Below are 20613 nucleotides of genomic sequence, written 5' to 3'. Positions count from 1 at the left end.
GATGTAATGTATGCTATGCCCACAGTTGGGCAAAGCATAATGCGCAGGCGTGAGTTTAGACTTTACTGCGCAGGCGCAAAACACTACGCCAATGCCAGGAAGAAATTTCTTAGGGAAAAGCAAGAGGTGGGGGAGAAACAGTGATTTCACAACGCCCATTTGACCGGACCAGCGTGATTGATAGGCGAAAACGGCGACTTTAGCAAGGTATTTCGGCAGCATAGGTGGGGAATCAGGGGACAAAAAATACACTATTGTAAAGCACAGCTCAGGCCCTATTCAACGGTATTTTTATCTCATATTGAAAAAACGGGGTGACAGGTTCCCTTTAAAACGCTTTTTTTTTATGCCAAATAATCTAAATTAATACGTCTCTTCTCAGGTCAAAATGTACTTTCCATTAGATTAAAATAACAAAAAAAAATTTATATATTGTACAGATAGAGGAGTCAGCGAGTTCTAATTGTAATACCCTGAGCGTCAAGCAGAGGGCAGAGACAAAAATCGTAAATAAACAAAAGTAACCATAGCAACAAGGAAAGTCAAATAAAATGTAAAATAAGTTTATGGCCGATAGCAGCTCTTAGCTTTAGGTTTAAACCAACGTCCTGGTTTTCAAAATCTCTGCTATATGTCTGAATGGCACCGCGGCCTGTTGTGTTTAAGGCTCCAGATTTACTGCACTGATAATACCCGGCTTATTATCTCCAAATCAAAGGTCATTTTTTACAGAAGCGACGTCTGAAATACACAGATTTTATTACACGAAGCAGAGGCGTGTCTAAGGACCCATGATGGGAGCCGCAGGCAAGAACCAGCAGTGACGTGCGGCTCTGGGCAGACTGTGTGGTGCATGTTGGTAACAGTATTGGTACTAATTAGCAGTAATTGAGGGGGATCTACAGCGCCACTCTTGTCTACAGGCAGTGTCTGGTATTGCAGCACAGTCAGATTTATTGGAATGGAGATTAGAAGCAATAACCGGCACTGCCTGTAGACCGGAGTAGCGCAGTATCAGCAATAAGGGCAGGATTTTTCAAAATTTTGGGAGATTTTATGCGCAGACATTTGGGTTTAGAAAACCAACTAGGAAAAGCAGTTACTGCACTGTGAGCGGTGGAGTCCTACAGAGGGGACCTCAAAAAGGAGCAACTGCAGCCAAGCACTCCTGTGAGGAGAGGGGGCAGTGGTTACCACCATATTGTGGCTCAGCGGTTAGCAATGATTGGGGGCTCAATGGTTAACACTGAATGGAGGCTCAGTGGTTAGCACTGTTGCTTTGCAGTGCTGCAGTCCTGGGGTCAAATCCCACCAAGGACAACATGCAAGGAGTTTGTATGTTCTCCCCGTGTTTTTGTGGGTTTCCTCCAGGTTCTCCGGTTTCCTCCCACACTCCAAAGACATACTGATAGGGAATGTAGATTGTGAGCCCCAATGGGGACAGTGATGATGTCTGTACAGCGCTGTGGAATAGGATAGTGCTATAAAAGTGAATAAATAAATGCTAATGAAATGCAGTGGAAACAGAGCCTGCACTCATCCGCTAAGGCTTCTTTCACACTTCAGTTGTTTGGCGTCAGTCACTTCCGACATAGTGACGGTTCCGTCACAATTGTTGAAAAAACGGATGTAACGGATCCGTTTTTTTGACGGATCCGTTACTCGGGGGTTGTATATACTTTTTGGAGCATGCGCAATTGAAAAAACGGATTGGGGCGACGGATCCGCCGAAATGACGGTCGCGACGGATCCGTCGCCCATAGGTGGCCATTCTATGAAATGACGGACGCGACGGATCCGTCGCAATCCGTCATTTCAATGCAGACAAAAAACATTGCAATGACCGTCAATGTCTAGATGACGTCCGCCAAATTTTGACGGATCCGTCGCATGACGGATGGAACGGACGACCATCCGTCACAATCCGTCGCTAATGCAAGTCTATGGGGAAAATAACGGATCCGTCACAAAAAAAACGGATCCGTTATTTGAGGAAAATGGCGGATTTAGACTGACGCCAAACAACTGAAGTGTGAAAGAGGCCTAAGAAGCCAGAGGACCTCAGGGGTTCTGCCCATGGTGGAGTAAGGTGGTGACATGACCTGCGGCTGTTGCTATTCCCAAATAATGAGAACTTATTTAGAACTTTATTTGCCTAAAAATCATAAGATCAATGTGATTTCCCTCCTGTGTTTGCCCAGTACAACAAAGCCTGCAGAGTCAATATTGCTGTAGCGTGCACATCAAGTGTGAATCACAGGGCTCGTATGGAAGAAATGCCAACCGCGCCAACTGCTCCTAATATTTACTGAACCCAGACGATTAATTACTCCACCCAAGTGTCCTGCTCTGACCCCAAACCTCCCGGGGACTGGACTCAACATAAAAAAAAACAAAAAAAAAAAAAACAGGAAACGAGATGGACGGCATAGAGTGTTCTGCATTACCCCATACTACCCCACTGTGGGTCTCCGTGCTGGGGGCCTCACCGATCACTGATTTTTTTTTCCCGGTTTGTGGCCAGGAAAAGTTGAAATGCAGAAATCAGGTGCCCGTTAAATCTGCAGTAATACTGACTCCACTGCTGACTGCCCTACATACGGCTGCCATTAATGCGTCCAGGTATAGTAATCGCAGGAGAGAACAAGAGCCCAGAAAAGTGCGATGTGAACACTGACAGCGCGGATGACTGTAAGCGGCTCGTGGGCAAAGACTTACATGATCGCTTTTGGATTCTGCAGCATACAGGCCTTTGGTCCGAACGTGGTTACTGGGCATGGTCCATGCATGGATCTGGTTCTCCTGCATAGAGGGGAAAAAAAAAAAAAAAAAAGACAGTTGTCAGATGCAATCTCAGGAAACTGAAGATCTAAAATGAGCCTAAACCAGAGAAATAAACAAAATAATTTTATATTTAAATAGTAATAAACAAAACATTATGGAAATCACTGGAGAATAAAAAAAAAAAGAAAAAAAAAAAGTTGTTCCTTCTTTCCCCTCTCCTGCTGTGCTACTAAAATACTGAGAATCTGCAGCTGCATCCCCATCCTCCCTCTCTTCTATTAACCCCGGGGGTATGTGCACACAATGTCTTGTAAACACCAGCTCTAAGCAGAAAACGCTTTTGAGAGCAGAGTGCAGCGGTGACGTCACCGCTGTGATCTGCTCTCACTTTCCGGCCGGCAGACAGTCAGAGCGGGAAGCGGACGGCAAGGGACCGGACGGACATCAGATGGTGAGCATGTACGGTTTTTTTTTTTTTTTACTTTTACGCTGGTAACCACGGTAAACATCGGGTTACTAAGCGCGGCCCTGCGCTTAGTTACCCGATGTTTACCCTGGTTACCAGCGAACGCATCGCTGGATCGCTGTCACACACAACGATCCAGCGATGTCAGCGGGTGATCAAGCGACGAAAGAACGTTCCAAACGATCTGCTACGACGTACGATTCTCAGCAGGGTCCCTGATCGCTGCTGCGTGTCAGACACTGCGATATCGTAACGATATCGCTAGAACGTCACGAATCGTACCGTCGTAGCGATCAAAATTGCACTGTGTGACGGTACCCTTAGGAAAATAGTGGCGTTTTTCCTGAAGCGTCTTCTTTGCAGTCTCCATGGTCATTTTTGCGGCTTTCTCTTTATTTAATGCATGTAACGATAGCGAGAGGATTCCAAGCTGAAGCCGCCTGAAGAATGGACCGGTTACTTCTTCTAGCGGCTTCTTGGCTTTTGAAGCCTGATGAGTTTGAAGGCTTTATTTCCTACTAAAAGCAGCGCCACCCTTGTCTGTAGGATGTGCCTGGTATTCCAGCCCAAGAGATGAAAGTGCGGCGGTCTTTCTTTTCTAAGCTCTAACAATCCCTTTAAGGGTCTATGTACGAATAACAAAGATTAGGATATATAATATAACCATGTTCAGATTTTTTTTTCTTATGTTCCTTCTTTTAACATTTGCAGAAAAGGCAAAGAACTATTGAAACGTTGCATAAGAGGGGAGGAAAGGCTTTGTAACACAGAAGGGGCATCACAAAAGCCGACGTGCAAAGGACAAGATCCCATGTTACATGTGACATCACGGGAACTGGAGCCGAGGTCCAAGGGCCGGGAGCAGCACAATACAGGAGAGGAGGCGCCACTCCGGCTCTGCACAGTCATGCTTACTCACATCCAGCACTGACATTAACCACTTCGTGCTGGATGGAAACAACAAACATCAGATTACAGCAAGGAGGAACCCAGACCGCAAACATGTGCAATGGATGGAGACAAGAAACACAGGAGAGAAATGGCACAAAAGAGTCCATCATTGTTACATTATTATTTATCTGATTCATTATGGATCAGATGTATGGGGGTCCAACTCCCACTAATAAGCAGAATACCAGGCACAGCCACAAAACGTACGGAGTGGAGCCGGCCAACAATGAAGTAGCCGCAGACCTCGCCAGAACACTGCGGATCAAACCGAGCAGCTGATCAGTTGGCAGTGAGGGGGCTAGGACTCAGACCCTCAGTGATCGGATACTGATATGGGCGTTCATAGCAAAACCTCCCCTCAAGTCGGCCCCTTTCATCTTCCATTCATCGCCCCCAAGTCAGACCCTAACAGGTCTTCCACATGCCACTCTCAGGCCCCTTCACACACAGTCCCCTCCAGTCAGCCCCTCTCAGGCCCCTTCACACCCCCCCTCCAGTCAGCCCCTCTCAGGCCCCACCACACACTTTCCCCTCCAGTCAGCCCTTCTCAGGCCCCTTCAGTCAGCCCCTCTTAGGCCCCTCCACACACTTCCCCCTCCAGTCAGCCCCCTTCATCCCCCTACCCCAGTCAGCCCCTCTCAGGCCCCTCCACACACTTCCCCCTCCAGCCAGCCCCTCTCAGGCCCCTTCATCCCCCTACCACAGTCTGCCCTTCTCAGGCCCCTTCATCCCCCTACCCCAGTCAGCCCCTCTCAGGCCCCTCCACACACTTCCCCCTCCAGCCAGCCCCTCTCAGGCCCCTTCATCCCCCTACCACAGTCTGCCCTTCTCAGGCCCCTTCATCCCCCTACCCCAGTCAGCCCCTCTCAAGCCCCTCCAGCCAGCCTCTCTCAGGCCCCTTCATCCCCCTACCACAGTCTGCCCTTCTCAGGCCCCTTCATCCCCCTACCCCAGTCAGCCCCTCTCAGGCCCCTCCACACACTTCCCCCTCCAGCCAGCCCCTGTCAGGCCCCTTCATCCCCCTACCACAGTCTGCCCTTCTCAGGCCCCTTCATTCCCCTACCGCAGTCAGCCCCTCTCATGCCCTTCATCCCCCTACCCCAGTCAGCCCCTCTCAGGCCCCTCCACACACTTCCCCCTCCAGCCAGCCCCTCTCAGGCCCCTTCATCCCCCTACCACAGTCTGCCCTTCTCAGGCCCCTTCATCCCCCCACAGTAGGTCCTGCCCTTTGCAGGCCATTTCATCGCCCTAGTCAGCCCCTCAACTTACAGGCCCTTCCACCCTCCTCCCCAGTCAGCACCACACTGAGTGTTAGTCCAGTGCTTTCTCTCTATAGAGGCACCATATAGCATATAGGTTTATCTCTTAGTCACTGGATCCACCTAAGGCTCTGTTCAGAAGCAGCGTTTTTTGCTGCATTTTTTTTCCTGCAGTTAAAACCTGCTTTCTAGGATGTAGAAACGCTGCATTCATAACGCCCATTTTGCTGATCATTTTTGGTGCAGATTACATGTGTAATTTGTTTGTTAGTTTTATTCACCAAAAACACTGCAAACCGCTTGTGCCTTTATGCCGAATATCTTCCTTTTTTTCCATTGCTTTCTATGGGTAAAAAAAAACAAAAAAAACCCCACACGTATACAGAAGATTTCTGAAATCTCACAGCAGTAAATAAAAATGCTGCGTGTGAACATTACCCAACGGCTGGCAATTAAAGTTGATGAGACAGAGCCACAACCAAGTGCCGCCACCTTTCTCCGTTGATCTTATTAGGTTAAGCAGTCGCTCACTGACCCTGAATGGTTGCTTTTGGGAGGTTACAAGACCCTGACCCTCCTGACAGATGAGAATCAGCAGGGTATGCCATAAATACCCCAAATAATACCACCCCTTTAGTCAGTGGATAGTGATCTGAATAAAGAGCAGATTTGCAGCCTATTCTGTCTCCAAAGCCTTCATTTTATACAGGACATTTGCTGCCGTCAGCAAGAACAATCCAGCTGTGCGTCTGCCTGGAGATCAGGACACAGAAGAGACTGGGGTGTAGAGAATGGCATAACCCAGGAGGACGGCCGCACAGACACTGGTAGACCATGTGCTACCCGGCTGGGCAGCCGCGCAGACACGGGAGGACAGTGTGCTACTCAGGAGGACGGCCGCACAGACACGGGAAGACCGTGTGCTACCCAGAACAGCCATGCAGACACGCACAGACCGTGTGCTACCCAGGAGGATGGCCACGCAGACACGGGCGGACCGTGTGCTACCCAGGAGAACAACCGCGCAGACACGGGCGGACCATGTGCTACCCAGGAGAACAGCCGCGCAGACACACAGACTGTGTGCTACCCAGGAGAACGGCCAGGCAGACACGGGCAGACTGTGTGCTACCCAAACTGAGTGCTACCCAGGACGACAGCCGCGCAGACACACACAGACTGTGTGCTACCCAGGAGGACGGCCAGGCAGACACGGGCAGACTGTGTGCTACCCAGGAGGACAGCCGCGCAGACACACACAGACTGTATGCTACCTCAGAGGACAGCCGCGGAGACCATGTGCCACGCAGGAGGACGGCCGCACAGACATGGGCAGACCGTGTGCTACCCAGGAGGACAGCCGTGCAGACACGCACAGACAGGGTGCTACCCAGGAGGGCGGCAGTACAAACACACTCAGACCGTGTGCTACCCCGGAGGACGGCCGCACAGACACAAAAAGACCATGTGGTACTCACAATCATAGCTTGCTGTTTGCTTGCGCCCTTCAGGGCAACAATCATCAGTGGCCCCATGTTAGTCATCCTTTAAGATGATATTCGACCATAAATTACTACTTGTAATTAATCAGCGTCAAATAAAAATAATAGAGACATTCACTGTACCCATGGATGCAGCAGAGGCCCCTCCAAAAGATTTCCGCCTGCTCCAGGAAATGCATCTACTCCGATGGGAAGTCCCAACACTGTTGCAACGTTCAGGTGACTGACTAGAAGAGAAGGTTATTCTAGAATAATTTTCTCTTTGTCGCTTCTAGATACTTGATCGCTGCAGCCAATTATAGGTTGCATCAATGCTGGGACTTCCACACTGGGTACACATCACTTCCAGACTCGTAGAAGACCTTCAGAAGTCCATAAAAGGAGAGTATGCTGGTGGGCTGGCGCCTAGATGTGGCCTGACAATATCAGGGATACCATATTAATCAACTACCAGCAGACCCCCATAAGTTTGGGATCTGTTATTTGCTAGCTATTTTATTTGGATTTTTTTTTATTTTTTTTATTTTTTTTTTTTATTTTAAATGAAATGACTAGCACTGGCATCATCTGTGCCCTCTGCCATCATCTGTGCCCTCTGCCATCTGGTTCCTTCCTGCAGAAACCTATTGTATGAGGGGTCACTTGTGCGCTATATGTCACACTGCGCCATTCGTTATTTATGTGCTGCAGAGATCGGCTGTTCGTTCAGTTACTAGGCCATTCATTATTAGTGAGTGGGATGGATGGGTGGGCAAGAAACTCCCCGGAAAAAGGGATAAGGAGACAGTATACAGCAAAGAAACTCCAAGAAGGTTGTAGGCAGAATTGGGTTTTGTAGTGGAACTTTTCTTAACCCGACCCATTTCTGAGAAAAGCAGAGTGATGGCCAATATGACGGCCGTTACCCCTCACCTAGAGGGAGGCGAGTACCCAGCTTTCCCACTGCTCTGGTATTTATTAACCTAATCCTGCTCCAGCCAAATGTCCTCATTTTTGTTTTTTTTTTTTACATACACTACCATTCCAATGTTTAGGGTCACTTAGAAATTTCCTTATTTTTTAAAGAAATGCACAGTTTTTTCAAATGAAGCTAACACGACATGCGCCCCTTCCCGACCTCCGCCGTACATGTACTGCGCATGTCGTGTCTCCCCCTTTGATGTGGGCTCCAGCGGTGAGCCCACATCAAAGTCGCGACATGTCAGCTGTTTTGAACAGCTGACATGTGCGCGCAATAGCGGTGGGTGGAATCGCGATCCACCCGCCGCTATTAACCTGTTAAATGCCGCTGTCAAACGCTGACAGCGGCATTTAACTACCACTTCTGGCCGCGCGGATGGAAATGAGCGCATCGCCGACCCCGTCACATGATCGTCGATGCATCAGGATGGTAACCATAGAGGTCCTTGAGGCCGCTATGGTTACTGATGCCGGCCTGCTGTGAGCGCCCCCCTGTGGTCGGCGCTCATAGCAAGCCTGCAATTCAGCTACATAGCAGCGATCTGATGATCGGCAGCAGGGCCGATCGGGCTGTGGCATCTTCTAATCTCCCATGGAGGCTATTGAAGCATGGTAAAAGTTAAAAAATGTTTTTAAAAATATGAAAAAAATATATATATAAAAAAAATTTAAAAGTTTAAATCACCCCCCTTTTGCCCCAGCCAAAATAAAATATATTTTTTTTTTTACCTACACATATTTGGTATCGCTGCGTTCAGAATCACCCGATCAATAGAAAAAAAAAGGGTTAACCTGATCGCTAAACGGTGTAGCGAGAAAAAAAAATTAACGCCAGAATTATGTTTTTTTGGTTGCCGCGGCATTGCATTAAAATGCAATAACGGGCGATCAAAAGAACGTATCTGTACAAAAGTGGCATCATTAAAAATGTCAGTTCGGCACGCAAAAAATAAGCCCTCACCCGACCCCAGGTCACGAAAAATGGAGACGCTACAGGTATCGGAAAATGGCACATTTTTTTTTCTAGCAAAGTTTTGAACTTTTTTCACCACTTAGATAAAAGAGAACCTAGACATGTTTGGTGTCTATGAACTCGGAATGACCTGGAGAATCATAATGGTAGGTCAGTTTTAGCATTTAGTGAACCCAGCAAAAAAGCCAAACAAAAAACAAGTGTGGGATTGCACTTTTTTTCCAATTTCACCACACTTGGAATTTTTTTCCCGTTTTCTAGTACAAGACATGGTAAAACCAATGGTGTCATTCAAAAGTACAACTCGTCCCGCAAAAAATAAGTCCTCACATGGCCATATTGACGGAAAAATAAAAAAAGCTATGGCTCTGGGAAAAAGTGGAGCGAAAAACGCGGCGTGAAGAGGTTAAATGATTCAGAGATACACTCTATACATTGTTGGTAAATGACTATTCTAGCTGCAAACGTCTGGTTTGTAATGCAATATCTTCATAGGTATATAGAGGCCCATTTCCAACGACCATCACTCCAGTGTTCTTATGGTACTTTGTGTTTGCTAACTATGTAAGAAGACTAATGGATGGTTAGAATACCCTTGAAAACCCTTGTACAAGTATGTTAGCACAGCTGAAAACAGTTTGGCTGATTAGAGAACCTATAAACCTGACCTTCCTTTGAGCTAGTTGAGAATCAGGAGCATTACATTTGTTGGTTCCATAAGGGTATGTGTCCATGTTCAGGATTGCATCAGGATTTGACGCAGGTAAAATCTGCACCAAATCTGCACCTGAGGTCACCTGCAGTTTTTTTTTTTTACGCATTTTTCATGCATTTTTTTCATGCGGATTTGTGTGCGTTTTTGTAAGCTCGATAAAGATATACCAAAAAAAGAATGGGTGATGTAATTTCTTGTCCAACCTCTTCATTTACATACTCCATTGAAGAATAATGTTTACACACACAGACAGATCGACAGATAGATAGATAGATAGATCTATCGTATCTATCTATCTATCATCTGTCGATCTATCTATCTATCTATCGATAGGTATATCTATAGAGAGCTAGATATATATATCGATAGATAGATAATAGATGATAGATAAATAGATAGATACGATAGATAGATAATACCAAGCCCGATGTTTAGTATATCTATGCATCTATAGAATTATCTATCTATAAATATATCTATAGATAGATAATTATATAGATAAATGGATAATCTAAGGGGTACTTCCGTCTGTTTGTCTGTCTGTCTTTCTGTCTGTAACGGAAATCCCGAGTCGCTGATTGGCCCCTCCCTACTCCCCATCCCAGACCAACTTCTTTATATTGATGCTGGCTTGGCAGCATCAATAGTAAAAAGATATAATAGTAAAAGCAATAAAAAAAAAAAATCATGCTATTCTGACCTTCCGTCGCCTCCGCAGCTTTTCCGCTCTTCCCGATGCTCTCGGCAGCTTCCGTTCCCAGAGATGCATTGCAAAATTACACCGATGACTTAGCAGTCGCTGGCAAAGACCGCTAAGTCATCTGGGTAATTTTGCAATGCATCTCTGGGAACGGAAGCTGCCAGCCGCATCGCGGGGAGCGGGACAGCTTCGGTGGACGACAGAAGGTGAGTATATAACTATTTCTTATTTTCATTCTTTTTGTGGGCTGTGCCATCTACTGCGTGGGCTGTGCCATCTACTACATCACTGTGCTATATACTACGTGGCTGTGCTATCTACTACGTGGCTGTGCTATCTAAAACGTGGGCTGTGTTATATACTACGTGGGCTGTGTTATATACTACGTGGGCTGTGTTATATACTACATGGGCTGTGTTATATACTACGTGGGCTGTGTTATATACTACGTGGCTGTGATATATACTACGTGGCTGCGCTATTTACTGTGTTGGCTGTGCTATATACTACATCGCTGTGCTATATACTACGTGGCTGTGCTATATACTACGTGGCTGTGCTATATACTACGCAGCCGGCCGCAACTAATCAGCGATATTGGCGCGGAATTTAGCCCCCACTCACAGCGCGACGTACATACATACATACATATTCTAGAATACCCGATGCGTTAAAATTGGGCCACCATCTAGTAGATATGTTAATAGCAAGGCCGATGTTTATGAATGAATGTTTAATTTAAAAAAATAAATAAATAATATGGGAAAAAAAACGGAGTGGGCTCCCGAGCAATTTTCTGCGCTAGAGGGGGAAAGCCGACGGCCGGGGGCCAATATTTGTAGCCTGGGAAGGGGGTAATACCCATGGCCCCTCTCTAGGCTATGAATATCAGCCCCCAGCCACCCCAGAAATGGAGCATCTGTAAGATGCGAAAATTCCGGCACTTTGCCCCTCTCTTCCCACTCCCGTGAAGCGGTGGGATATGGCGTAATAAGGGGTTAATGTCACCTTGCTATTGTAAGGTGACATTAAGCCGGGTTAATAATGGAGAGGCGTCAATAAGACGCCCATCCATTATTAATCCTAGAGTAGTGAAAGAGTTAAAAAACAAAATAAAGACATAGCCAGAAAAAAGTATTTTATTATTCTTAATTTAACCATATTTACCATACTCTATCACGTGCAAAAAATTAAAAATAATAAACCGTATACTACCTGTCCGCCGTAGTCCAATTAATAACGAGTGTCCCATGACGATCTCCCCTATAGAACAGTGATATCGGGTGATATAGGCCCTCCAGTGACACACTGACAGGAGACAATGGCTCCTGCAGTGTATCACTGAGGTTACCTCAGTTCAGGGTCTCACTTTATGGCATTGCTGAGTGGGAACTCTCTCACACAGAAGTGCCACAAGGGAGACTAGGGACTATTTTTTACAGTGGTGGAGGAAAACAGTGCGTAAGGATACCTTCCTTCATAGTATTCCTGGAGCCCCTGGAGAGCGGTCGCATCAGCTGATGTGGCTGCTCTCCACGGGAGATCGTCGTGGGGCACTCGTTTTAATTGGATTTCTGCAGATCAGGGAGTATAGTGTTTGTTTATTATTTTAATATTTTTTACAGGTGACACTGGCTTCAAAGTGACAAGTGATGGTGAGCATGTACTCTATGTTATATGTACTGTATGTCTATATTTATGTACTGTATGTATGTGTTGTATGGTGTATGGTGCATGTCGCCGCATGGTGCATGTCGTCGCATGTTGTTGCATCATGTTGCATGTTGTAGCATGTCGTTGCATGTTGCCGCATGTCATCTGTTGTAGCATGTCGCATATTGTTGCATGTTGCATGTCGTCGCAGCTTGTCGCATGTCGTCGCAGCTTGTCGCATGTCACCACAGCTTGTCGCATGTTGTCACATGTTGTCACATGTCGTCACATGTCGTCGCATGTCGTCGCATGTCGTCGCATGTCGTCGCATGTTGCAGCATGGTGTATGTTGTGTGGTGTATGTGCACACAGAGTAGACGAGTCCAGCTCTGCTACATCTGGATGCCTGACAGTAAATAGCGCATGTAGATCTAGATGTAGCAGAGCTGGTAGATGATCGCCGAAGATAACTCTCCAGCGATCACCTACACTACAGCGTTCTCGCAAACGGCTGATCAGCTGTTTGCGAGAACCAGACTAGTGACCGGAGATAACTCCCCGTCACGTGCACGGCAGTTCTCGCGATAACAGACATTCTGCTTTCTGAAAAGACGCGCCGCATGTCAGTTTACGCGGGTCTGCCACCTGCATGTTTTACCGCATAGTGGAGACGGGATTTCATGAAATCCCCTCCACTATGCTGTAACATCTGGACGCTGCGTGTTTGACGCTGCGGCTCTACGCAGCGTCAAACACGCAGCGTTTCCTGACCGTGGAAACATACCCTTAAACTCTCAAAATGGCCAGAAACAAAGAACTTTTATGTGAAACTTGACAGTCTATTTTTGTTCTTAGAAATGAAGGCTATTCCATGAGAGAAATTGCCAAGAAACTGAAGATTTTCTACAACGGTGTGACCTACTCCCTTCAGAGGAGAGCACAAACAGAGTAGATAGAGAAGTGGGAGGCCCCGCTGCACAACTGAGCAACAAGACAAGTACATTAGTCTGTAGTTTGAGAAACCAAAGTCTCACAGGTCCTCAACTGGCAGCTTCATTAAATAGTACACTCAAAACGCCAGTGTCAACGTCTACAGTGAAGAGGCGACTCCGGGATGCTGGCCTTCAGGGCAGAGTGTCAAAGAAAAACCATACCTGAGACTGGCTAATAAAAGGAAAAGGTTAATATGGGCAAAAGAACACAGACATTGGACAGAGGAAGATTGGAAAAAGTGTTATGGACAAACGAATCCAAGTTTGAGGTGTTTGGATCACACAGAAGAACATTTGTGAGATGCAGAACAACTGAAAAGATGCTGGAAGAGTGCCTGACGCCATCTGTCAAGCATGGTGGAGGTAATGTGATGGTCTGGGGTTGCTTTGATGCTGGTAAGGTGGGAGATTTGTACAAGGTAAAAGGGATATTGAATAAGGAAGGCTATCACTCCATTTTGCAACACCATGCCATACCCTGTGGACAGTGCTTGATTGGAGCCAATTTCATCCTACAACAGGACAAAGACCCAAAGCACACCCCCAAATTATGCAAGAACTATTTAGGGAAGAAGCAGGCAGCTGGTATTCTATCTGTAATGGAGTGGCCAGCGCAGGCACCAGATCTCAGCCCCATTGAGCTGTTGTGGGAGTAGCTTGACCGTATGGTGCCAAAAAGTGCCCATCAGGCCAAACCAACTTGTGAGAGGGGCTTCTGGAAGCATGGGGGGAAATGTCTCCAGATTACCTCAGCAAACTAACTGCTAGAATGCAAAGGTCTGCAATGCTGGAATTGCTGCAAAGGGAGCATTCTTTGACAAAAGCAAAGTTTGAAAGAGAAAATTATTATTTCAAATAAAAATCTATTTTCCGAACCTTGTCAATGTCTGGACTAGATTTTCAATTCATTTGGCAACGCATTTCATTAATAAAAGTATGAGTTTTCATGGAAAACACAAAATTGTATAGTTTTCTTTCAAATAAAAAAAAAATTAAAAAAAAATGGAAATTTGTAGAAGAAAAAAAAATTTGGTTTGTATCACCATTCCCCGACGTCCGCTCCTTTTTAGTTTTTCCATCGCAGGAGCTGAGTGACAGCTTGTTTTTATTTGCAAGTGAGCTGTATGTTTTGCTGATATATGGGGCACATCTGGCTCTTTGCAGCATTTTACCGAGACTGAAAACCTGCAATTTTTATATATATATTATTTTTCTTTTCATAAGTTATCCTACAAATTAAAAAAATTCTCCATCTCAACAGATCAGGTTTTTGCAAACGTGGTGCACTAAATAGATTTCATTTTGTATTTCTTTATACATAGGGAAAAGGAGGTGGTAATGGAGGGGCAGGGTAACTTAAATTTATCTATTTTGCACCATATGTCTGCACTAGACAAAGTACTATGTCGGAAAGAGGTTAATATTTCAAGAGACATTCCCTTGGGTGGACTGGCTCTCTTTAAAGGAGATCAGGTGTCTATTGAGTTTGACAGCGGCATTTATCTAGTTAACAGCCACGGGTGGATCGCGATTTCACCCGCGGCTGTTAAAGCACATGTCAGCTGTTCGAAACGGCAGACATGTGCTGAAAAAGATGTGGGCTCGAGCCCGGAGCTCACATCAAAGGGAGGGAATCTGACATCGGCGTACTATTACACCCGATGTCGGAAAGGGGTTAAGGAGCCAAGGATACAGGTAAGGCCAGATAGAACAGTACTAAGGATGAGGAGTTTGGCTGAATACAACTTTAACCTTCCAGTGTTATATCCAGAGGAATCATCCTCTATAACAAACCTGTGAAGTTAATAATTAACGTTTGGTATCAGAAGACGTGACAATTTATTTTTAGAAACCAAACAATGAAATAGCAGATAAATTGTGTACACGGTGCCAAGAACGACACACACACCAGACAGCAAGCAATCCATTGTAACACACTCCAAAGGGCCTAAAACTGAGGATGAAGGAGCAGCAGTGCAAGTTCAGCAAAGTGGCTGCTCCTCAGGGGCGTTACTATCCACCTGCAAACACAGCTCCACATATTGAAGGGTGTAGCTGCTGGGATTGAATCCATACAGAGAAAAAAGCGAAGGGACCTATTCCCAAAAATAAAGAGACTAGAGGGGAAAGACCCCCACTGTTCATAATACAACACATCCTAGTTAGAAGCTGTGGAGACACAGCTATGTATCTTAATTACCCAGACCTATGTTTTTAGCAAACCAAAAAGAATAGGCTGTTATCTGTATGTTGGCTTTTGAATTTAAGCGTTTCTTTATTGCTCGTCAAGAAAACAGACTTTTGTTTGGGTAAGCCTGTAATATTGACTTGTATTGTGCGCTTATCCTTGATGACTAGCGATGTTTACTGATATGCTAATTAATCATTCTCTAGGCCAGGTAGTTTGATGATTTTAAAAAACAGAGGAAAAAACTATGCAAATAGATTAAAATCATCAAGTATAGCTTCATGATCTTATCTCCATGCTTACCCTTTATGTAAATACTGAATGTAGGACACTTGATAAGTATAAAAATAGGTTACATGCCTCGGTATAGACTGACAAAGATAGAGAAAGAGACAGCCAGAGATTCTGCCAAGACATCCTAACATCCAAAAGGACCAGAGATAGGACAGCATCCAAATACATCATGGTTCCATCACAAGGGACACTGATCTATCATTCTACAGGAATGAACCTAGGGGACCTCAGCGCCAGTTGGAAGAGTACAGATCTGCTCCATTGACCATCGCTCAACTATGGATACGTTTGGAGAAAGCCAGGATTGGGACCCGCTGGTCGCCTGGCTCCATGGAGCTGTTCGGAGAAGCCAGGTTGTGACCCTCGGGACAACTGGCCTTGTACCTGAATGTACTGTCCTCTTCCTAAGCTTGTTTTTACCTCCTCTCTGTGTGCATGCCACAGGTGGTGTAGCTGACTCTGGTAGCTCTGAAGTATCAGCTGCCATTATCCCAGCGAGTCAGCAGAAGGGTGAGACTAATGTGCACCATCTTGGGGTATTTTGCCGGTACTGATCTATGTGTTATCTGCCTATTTTGTGGTTCAATAAAATATTGCCACACTGTTTTACCCTCACCCTGTGTTGCCCGAGTAGTGTTATGCCCACGTTAAAAGGAGCACAGGCGTTTGGTGGGACGATCCCTGGTCCATGCGATTCTGACTAGCGGAACTGGGGCTCCTGCCAACCCCCCGTGTCTCCACAGAAGCCATAAGATTAGATGGTTGTAATACCCTTAATTAGACATTTAACATTAAGAATTCACCCTTTTAAGAGGACCTGTTACCAGGTCAAAAGTGGCCAGTATTTGCTTTATTTTATTCCGACTACTCCCCTGAGTATTTATTTTTTTCCTTTCTTAAAATCTGCCACACGGCTCCAGAGGTATGGGCCTTCTTAATTAGGGATCATTTTTATGGGTTCCAAGGGGGAGAAGCTCAAAGGATCCTCAGGGGAGTGTCTTTAGGCTTCTCTGCTTAATTACTGTACGAACAACGCTACCTTGGAAAAAAGACCATAAAAATGAGCACTGAATAATGAGGCCTATATCTCTGAAACTGTATAGTAAATTTGAAAGAAAAAAAAAATTACTAAGGGGTGCAATGGGAGTGTTGTAAGACTAAACTATTGAAACAGTTCCTTCTCAGCTACCAAAAGAAAATAACCAAAAGTCTAGTGCCTATCTCTCATACGGAAGCTTCACATTACCCAAGAATTGAGAAAAGTCTACAATGTAAGAAGGATTTCATATGAGAGTTTGCAAAATTGTACATTTTTCAGCCAGAAAAAAAAAAAAAAAAAAAAAGTTTTTTTACATGAACAATTCAATAAAATAGTAAAAGGGCAAATACACTTTTGTATGTTAATAACTAATGCATCCGTTAAAAAACGCGCAACATCTGGATGAGAACCCCCATGTGATGTTTTTTGGCTACTTCATGAGCAGGCGGGGGCCCGCCCCCGCCAGGGGAGACGGGCGGCCCGCCCCCGCCAGGGGAGACGGGCGGCCCGCCCCCGCCAGGGGAGACGGGCGGCCAGCCCCCGCCAGGGGAGACGGGCGGCCAGCCCCCGCCAGGGGAGACGGGCGGCCAGCCCCCGCCAGGGGAGACGGGCGGCCAGCCCCCGCCAGGGGAGACGGGCGGCCAGCCCCCGCCAGGAGAGACGGGCGGCCAGCCCCCGCCAGGGGAGAAATGAAAACATTTAGACCAATAAATATAGGCTGTGCAAACGTAACACTCACCTAAATTCCTTAGTGCTTCCCGGTCCTGGAGATGCAGACAAACTGCGCGATTTTGTCCTTCCACGAATGGGTTTCCCACAGCTGATCTCGTCCTCAAAATCACAGGCTGCAAAAAAAGGGGCTTCTTCTGCATTCACACTCTTCTCTTTGCCGCACACCTTGTTATGGGATCGCTCCATAGTGCAAATGGGAATGACTCACAAAGAATGAAAACACCTAAGAAAAAAAATAGAAAGAAGTCAGATTAATTATCTGCATCAATTAATCATTATGGTGGCCTGTGCTGAGTGACACCTGAGACATGAAATCACTATACACATCCCCACCCAGCATGACATGACCGCGAGAGCCAGAGACCTGCTACCTGTCAGTGCCAGCTGCCTAATAATCCCTGCATTACAACGAGCACCGAGGACGGGAGGAAACTCCACCCGGCTTCCTCTCCTTCCGTGTAGGTTAGTACAAGAACGCGAAAGGTCCGCGCATTACGCAAACAGGATAAAGCGTTTCCAAAGAGAACACCGCTTGTTACACTCAGGTACATCATGGTGCAAAATTTACATTAACTGAGGTTACAGTGAGTTTTTTTGTTAATTGATGCAATTTTGGGATACATAAAACACTTTTCGTTTTTAGGAAGGGTGCAAGAACTGATAAACGGCAATTTGATTATTTTTTTCCTCTTTATGGCATTTAGTTAGGGTTGAATTCTATATGTTGACAGATCGAACTATTGCAAACATGACAATACCAAATACCCTTATTGTATATATTTTTTAATAATAGGTAAAAGAGGAGATCGTTATAACTATTTTCAATAAATGTTATTTTCTCTTCATTTTTTATTCTCCGTAACGTACTTGAACATGTCGTATACAGGTACATAAGAAAAAAAAATCAAGATCTCCTATGAAGGCCATAAATGGTGGAGGTGGATTTAAGCAAACCGACATAACCCATCAGCCTCCCACGGTCAGGATGCCCGCAGATATTGACCGTGGCGTTTAAGTGGTTAAACAGCAGCAATATAAGCTAGCTCTGGTTGCTGCTGTTAGAGGCAGGCGCCGCCTGTATATCTCCTGAGCAATCAGGGAATAGAGGACAGCAGAGAACCCGAGGATCGTTGGTGCAGGATGGTAACACCTACACTTGACATCAGCCTTTGTCACCAGTTTTCCACTCTGTGCGCGGTGCTGGTTATAGAGATGCCACAGCCAGTTTCTCTGGGTAGTGCAGATGTTACCTTACCAGAGAGACCAGTGTGGCTGGGACCTGTGGTGCCATCAAGACTAACAGAATAGGCTCTTTGCACTGTCCAGCAGTTCGGCAGATGGCCAATAGGGCAGCACCACACCCCATTTAAACTCCCTGCTGTCTACCAGATATCGTACTCGGTTTACCTCCGACATCTCTGGTGCTATTCCGACCAATATCCTGACCCAGACCTGGTCTTACTGTATATAGTATCCCTTCCGTCTCATCTCATTTTTATCTGACCCAAGATATTCCACCAACTACGGTTTTGTCACATGATTCTGTCAGTTTTATCCTTTGCTCCTCTGGCCAGCAGCCACTCTGTAGATGCAACCCAGGATGCCCCATACTTTGTATAGATTACTGTATATAGGATTAAAGTGTAATTATCATTTTGTAAAAGTTTTTTTTGTATATTATAGGCTCAGTGTGATGCTGATTGATGGGGCTCTGGGTCTTGAAATCCACCTCCGATCGGTGGAAACACCACTCTGAAGTATGCAGTACCAACATGAGCTGAGCGCACGCACAGACCCAAAGACTTACCTTTGAGCCCATACACAGCACTTTTTGAGCTGTGCACTTCAGAGCAGTGTTTTAATCCAGGACCTAGATCCCCCACCAACCAGCACCCATGATAGTTCCACTTTAATGGGTGAAGCCCAGAGTTCTGGGATCTGTCAGATGGAGGTAACAATAATGTCCACCTTGTGTGTAGGGTGCGGTCGGCCTGGATTCATAATTTTAGGCTATGTGCATTTTGCTTTATAGAAACATGAGACTATGCTGGGAAGTGGACGAGAGCGAAATAACCAGAACTAGACAAATCTATGAACATTCCTCACACTCATAATAGAAGGAAGCGATTATTTTATATCCAGCATTACAATAAGCCGCTTGTTCTATAGGAAACTAGTCACTCCATGCCTCCTCCTAGTACATGACCACCCGCAGTTTGCTTTCTAGAAATCAGGGCTGTACAGTCCCAGCAAAACATTGTTATGCTGCCCGGAGTCATAATCTACTGTACGCGTGTTTCAAAGACCGAAATCACGTTGCATTTCAGGTCGTAAAGCCCCAACCCAATGTGGCTCCAATGATCAGAACTTGGGGCACTGAGCAACTGTATGGTGACCCAAGTTTGTTTTAGTAGAATTTAGGATTCAAGGGTAGTGATTTTAAATATGGGTCCAAAATAAGTCTGTATTATGGCACTGTGAAAGTGGCCTCTGTTAAACCCAAAGTCAATAGGAAGTATTCGCATTCTCTAAAGGTCCGATTACATGGATCGAATCGGGAAACGAACATTCATAAGAACGCTCGTTCCTGATCGGCCCTCGGCAAGGCGGGCCGGACGGACCCAAACCTTGGCAAGGCGGGCCGGAAGGACAAGTACATGGGATACTTACAGTTAAGTCCAAATATATTTGGACAGAGACAACATTTTTCTAATTTTGGTTATAGACATTACCACAATGAGTTTTAAACAAAACAATTCAGATGCAGTTGAAGTTCAGACTTTCAGCTTTCATTTGTGGGTATCCACATTAAAATTGGATGAAGGGTTTAGGAGTTTCAGCTCCTTAACATGTGCCGCCCTGTTTTTAAAGGGACCACAAGTAATTGGACAATTGACTCCAAGGCTATTTCATGGACAGGTGTGGGCAATCCCTTCGTTATGTCATTCTCAATTAAGCAGATAAAAGGCCTGGAGTTGATTTGAGATGTGGTGCTTGCATTTGGAAGGTTTTGCTGTGAAGTAAACATGCGGTCTAAGGAGCTCTCCATGCAAGTGAAACAAGCCATCCTTAAGCTGCGAAAACAGAAAAAGCCCATTCGAGAAATTGCAACAATATTAGGAGTGGCAAAATCTACAATTTGGTACATCCTGAGAAAGAAAGAAAGCACTGGTGAACTCATCAATGCAAAAAGACCTGGGCGCCCACGGAAGACAACAGTGGTGGATGATCGCAGAATAATCTCCATGGTGAAGAGAAACCTCTTCACAACAGCCAACCAAGTGAACAACACTCTCCAGGAGGTCGGCGTATCAATATCCAAATCTACCATAAAGAGAAGACTGCATGAAAGTAAATACAGAGGGTTCACTGTACGTGCAAGCCACTCATAGGCATCAAGAATAA

At 45.7% G+C, this 20613-nt stretch overlaps 1 protein-coding gene across 3 annotated transcripts in view; it reads right to left on the bottom strand.

Moving 5' to 3' along the window:
- NADK (NAD kinase) overlaps positions 1 to 20613 on the bottom strand; it is a 64534-nt gene that overhangs the window by 27461 nt on the left and 16460 nt on the right. For all 3 annotated transcript variants that reach the window (XM_077250101.1, XM_077250104.1, XM_077250103.1), the window contains exons 2-3: positions 17216 to 17431; positions 2719 to 2802 (exon numbers count right to left, since the gene is read on the bottom strand). In XM_077250101.1, the coding sequence (XP_077106216.1) occupies positions 2719 to 2802; positions 17216 to 17394 (263 nt within the window). In that variant the 5' untranslated portion in view covers positions 17395 to 17431. The remainder of the gene's footprint in view (positions 1 to 2718; positions 2803 to 17215; positions 17432 to 20613) is intronic.

The sequence above is a fragment of the Ranitomeya variabilis genome, chromosome 4 (assembly GCF_051348905.1).
Source record: "Ranitomeya variabilis isolate aRanVar5 chromosome 4, aRanVar5.hap1, whole genome shotgun sequence".
Taxonomy (NCBI): domain Eukaryota; kingdom Metazoa; phylum Chordata; class Amphibia; order Anura; family Dendrobatidae; genus Ranitomeya; species Ranitomeya variabilis.
Note: the sequence above shows the minus strand (reverse complement) of the source record. Positions and strands in the feature narration are given on the sequence as shown.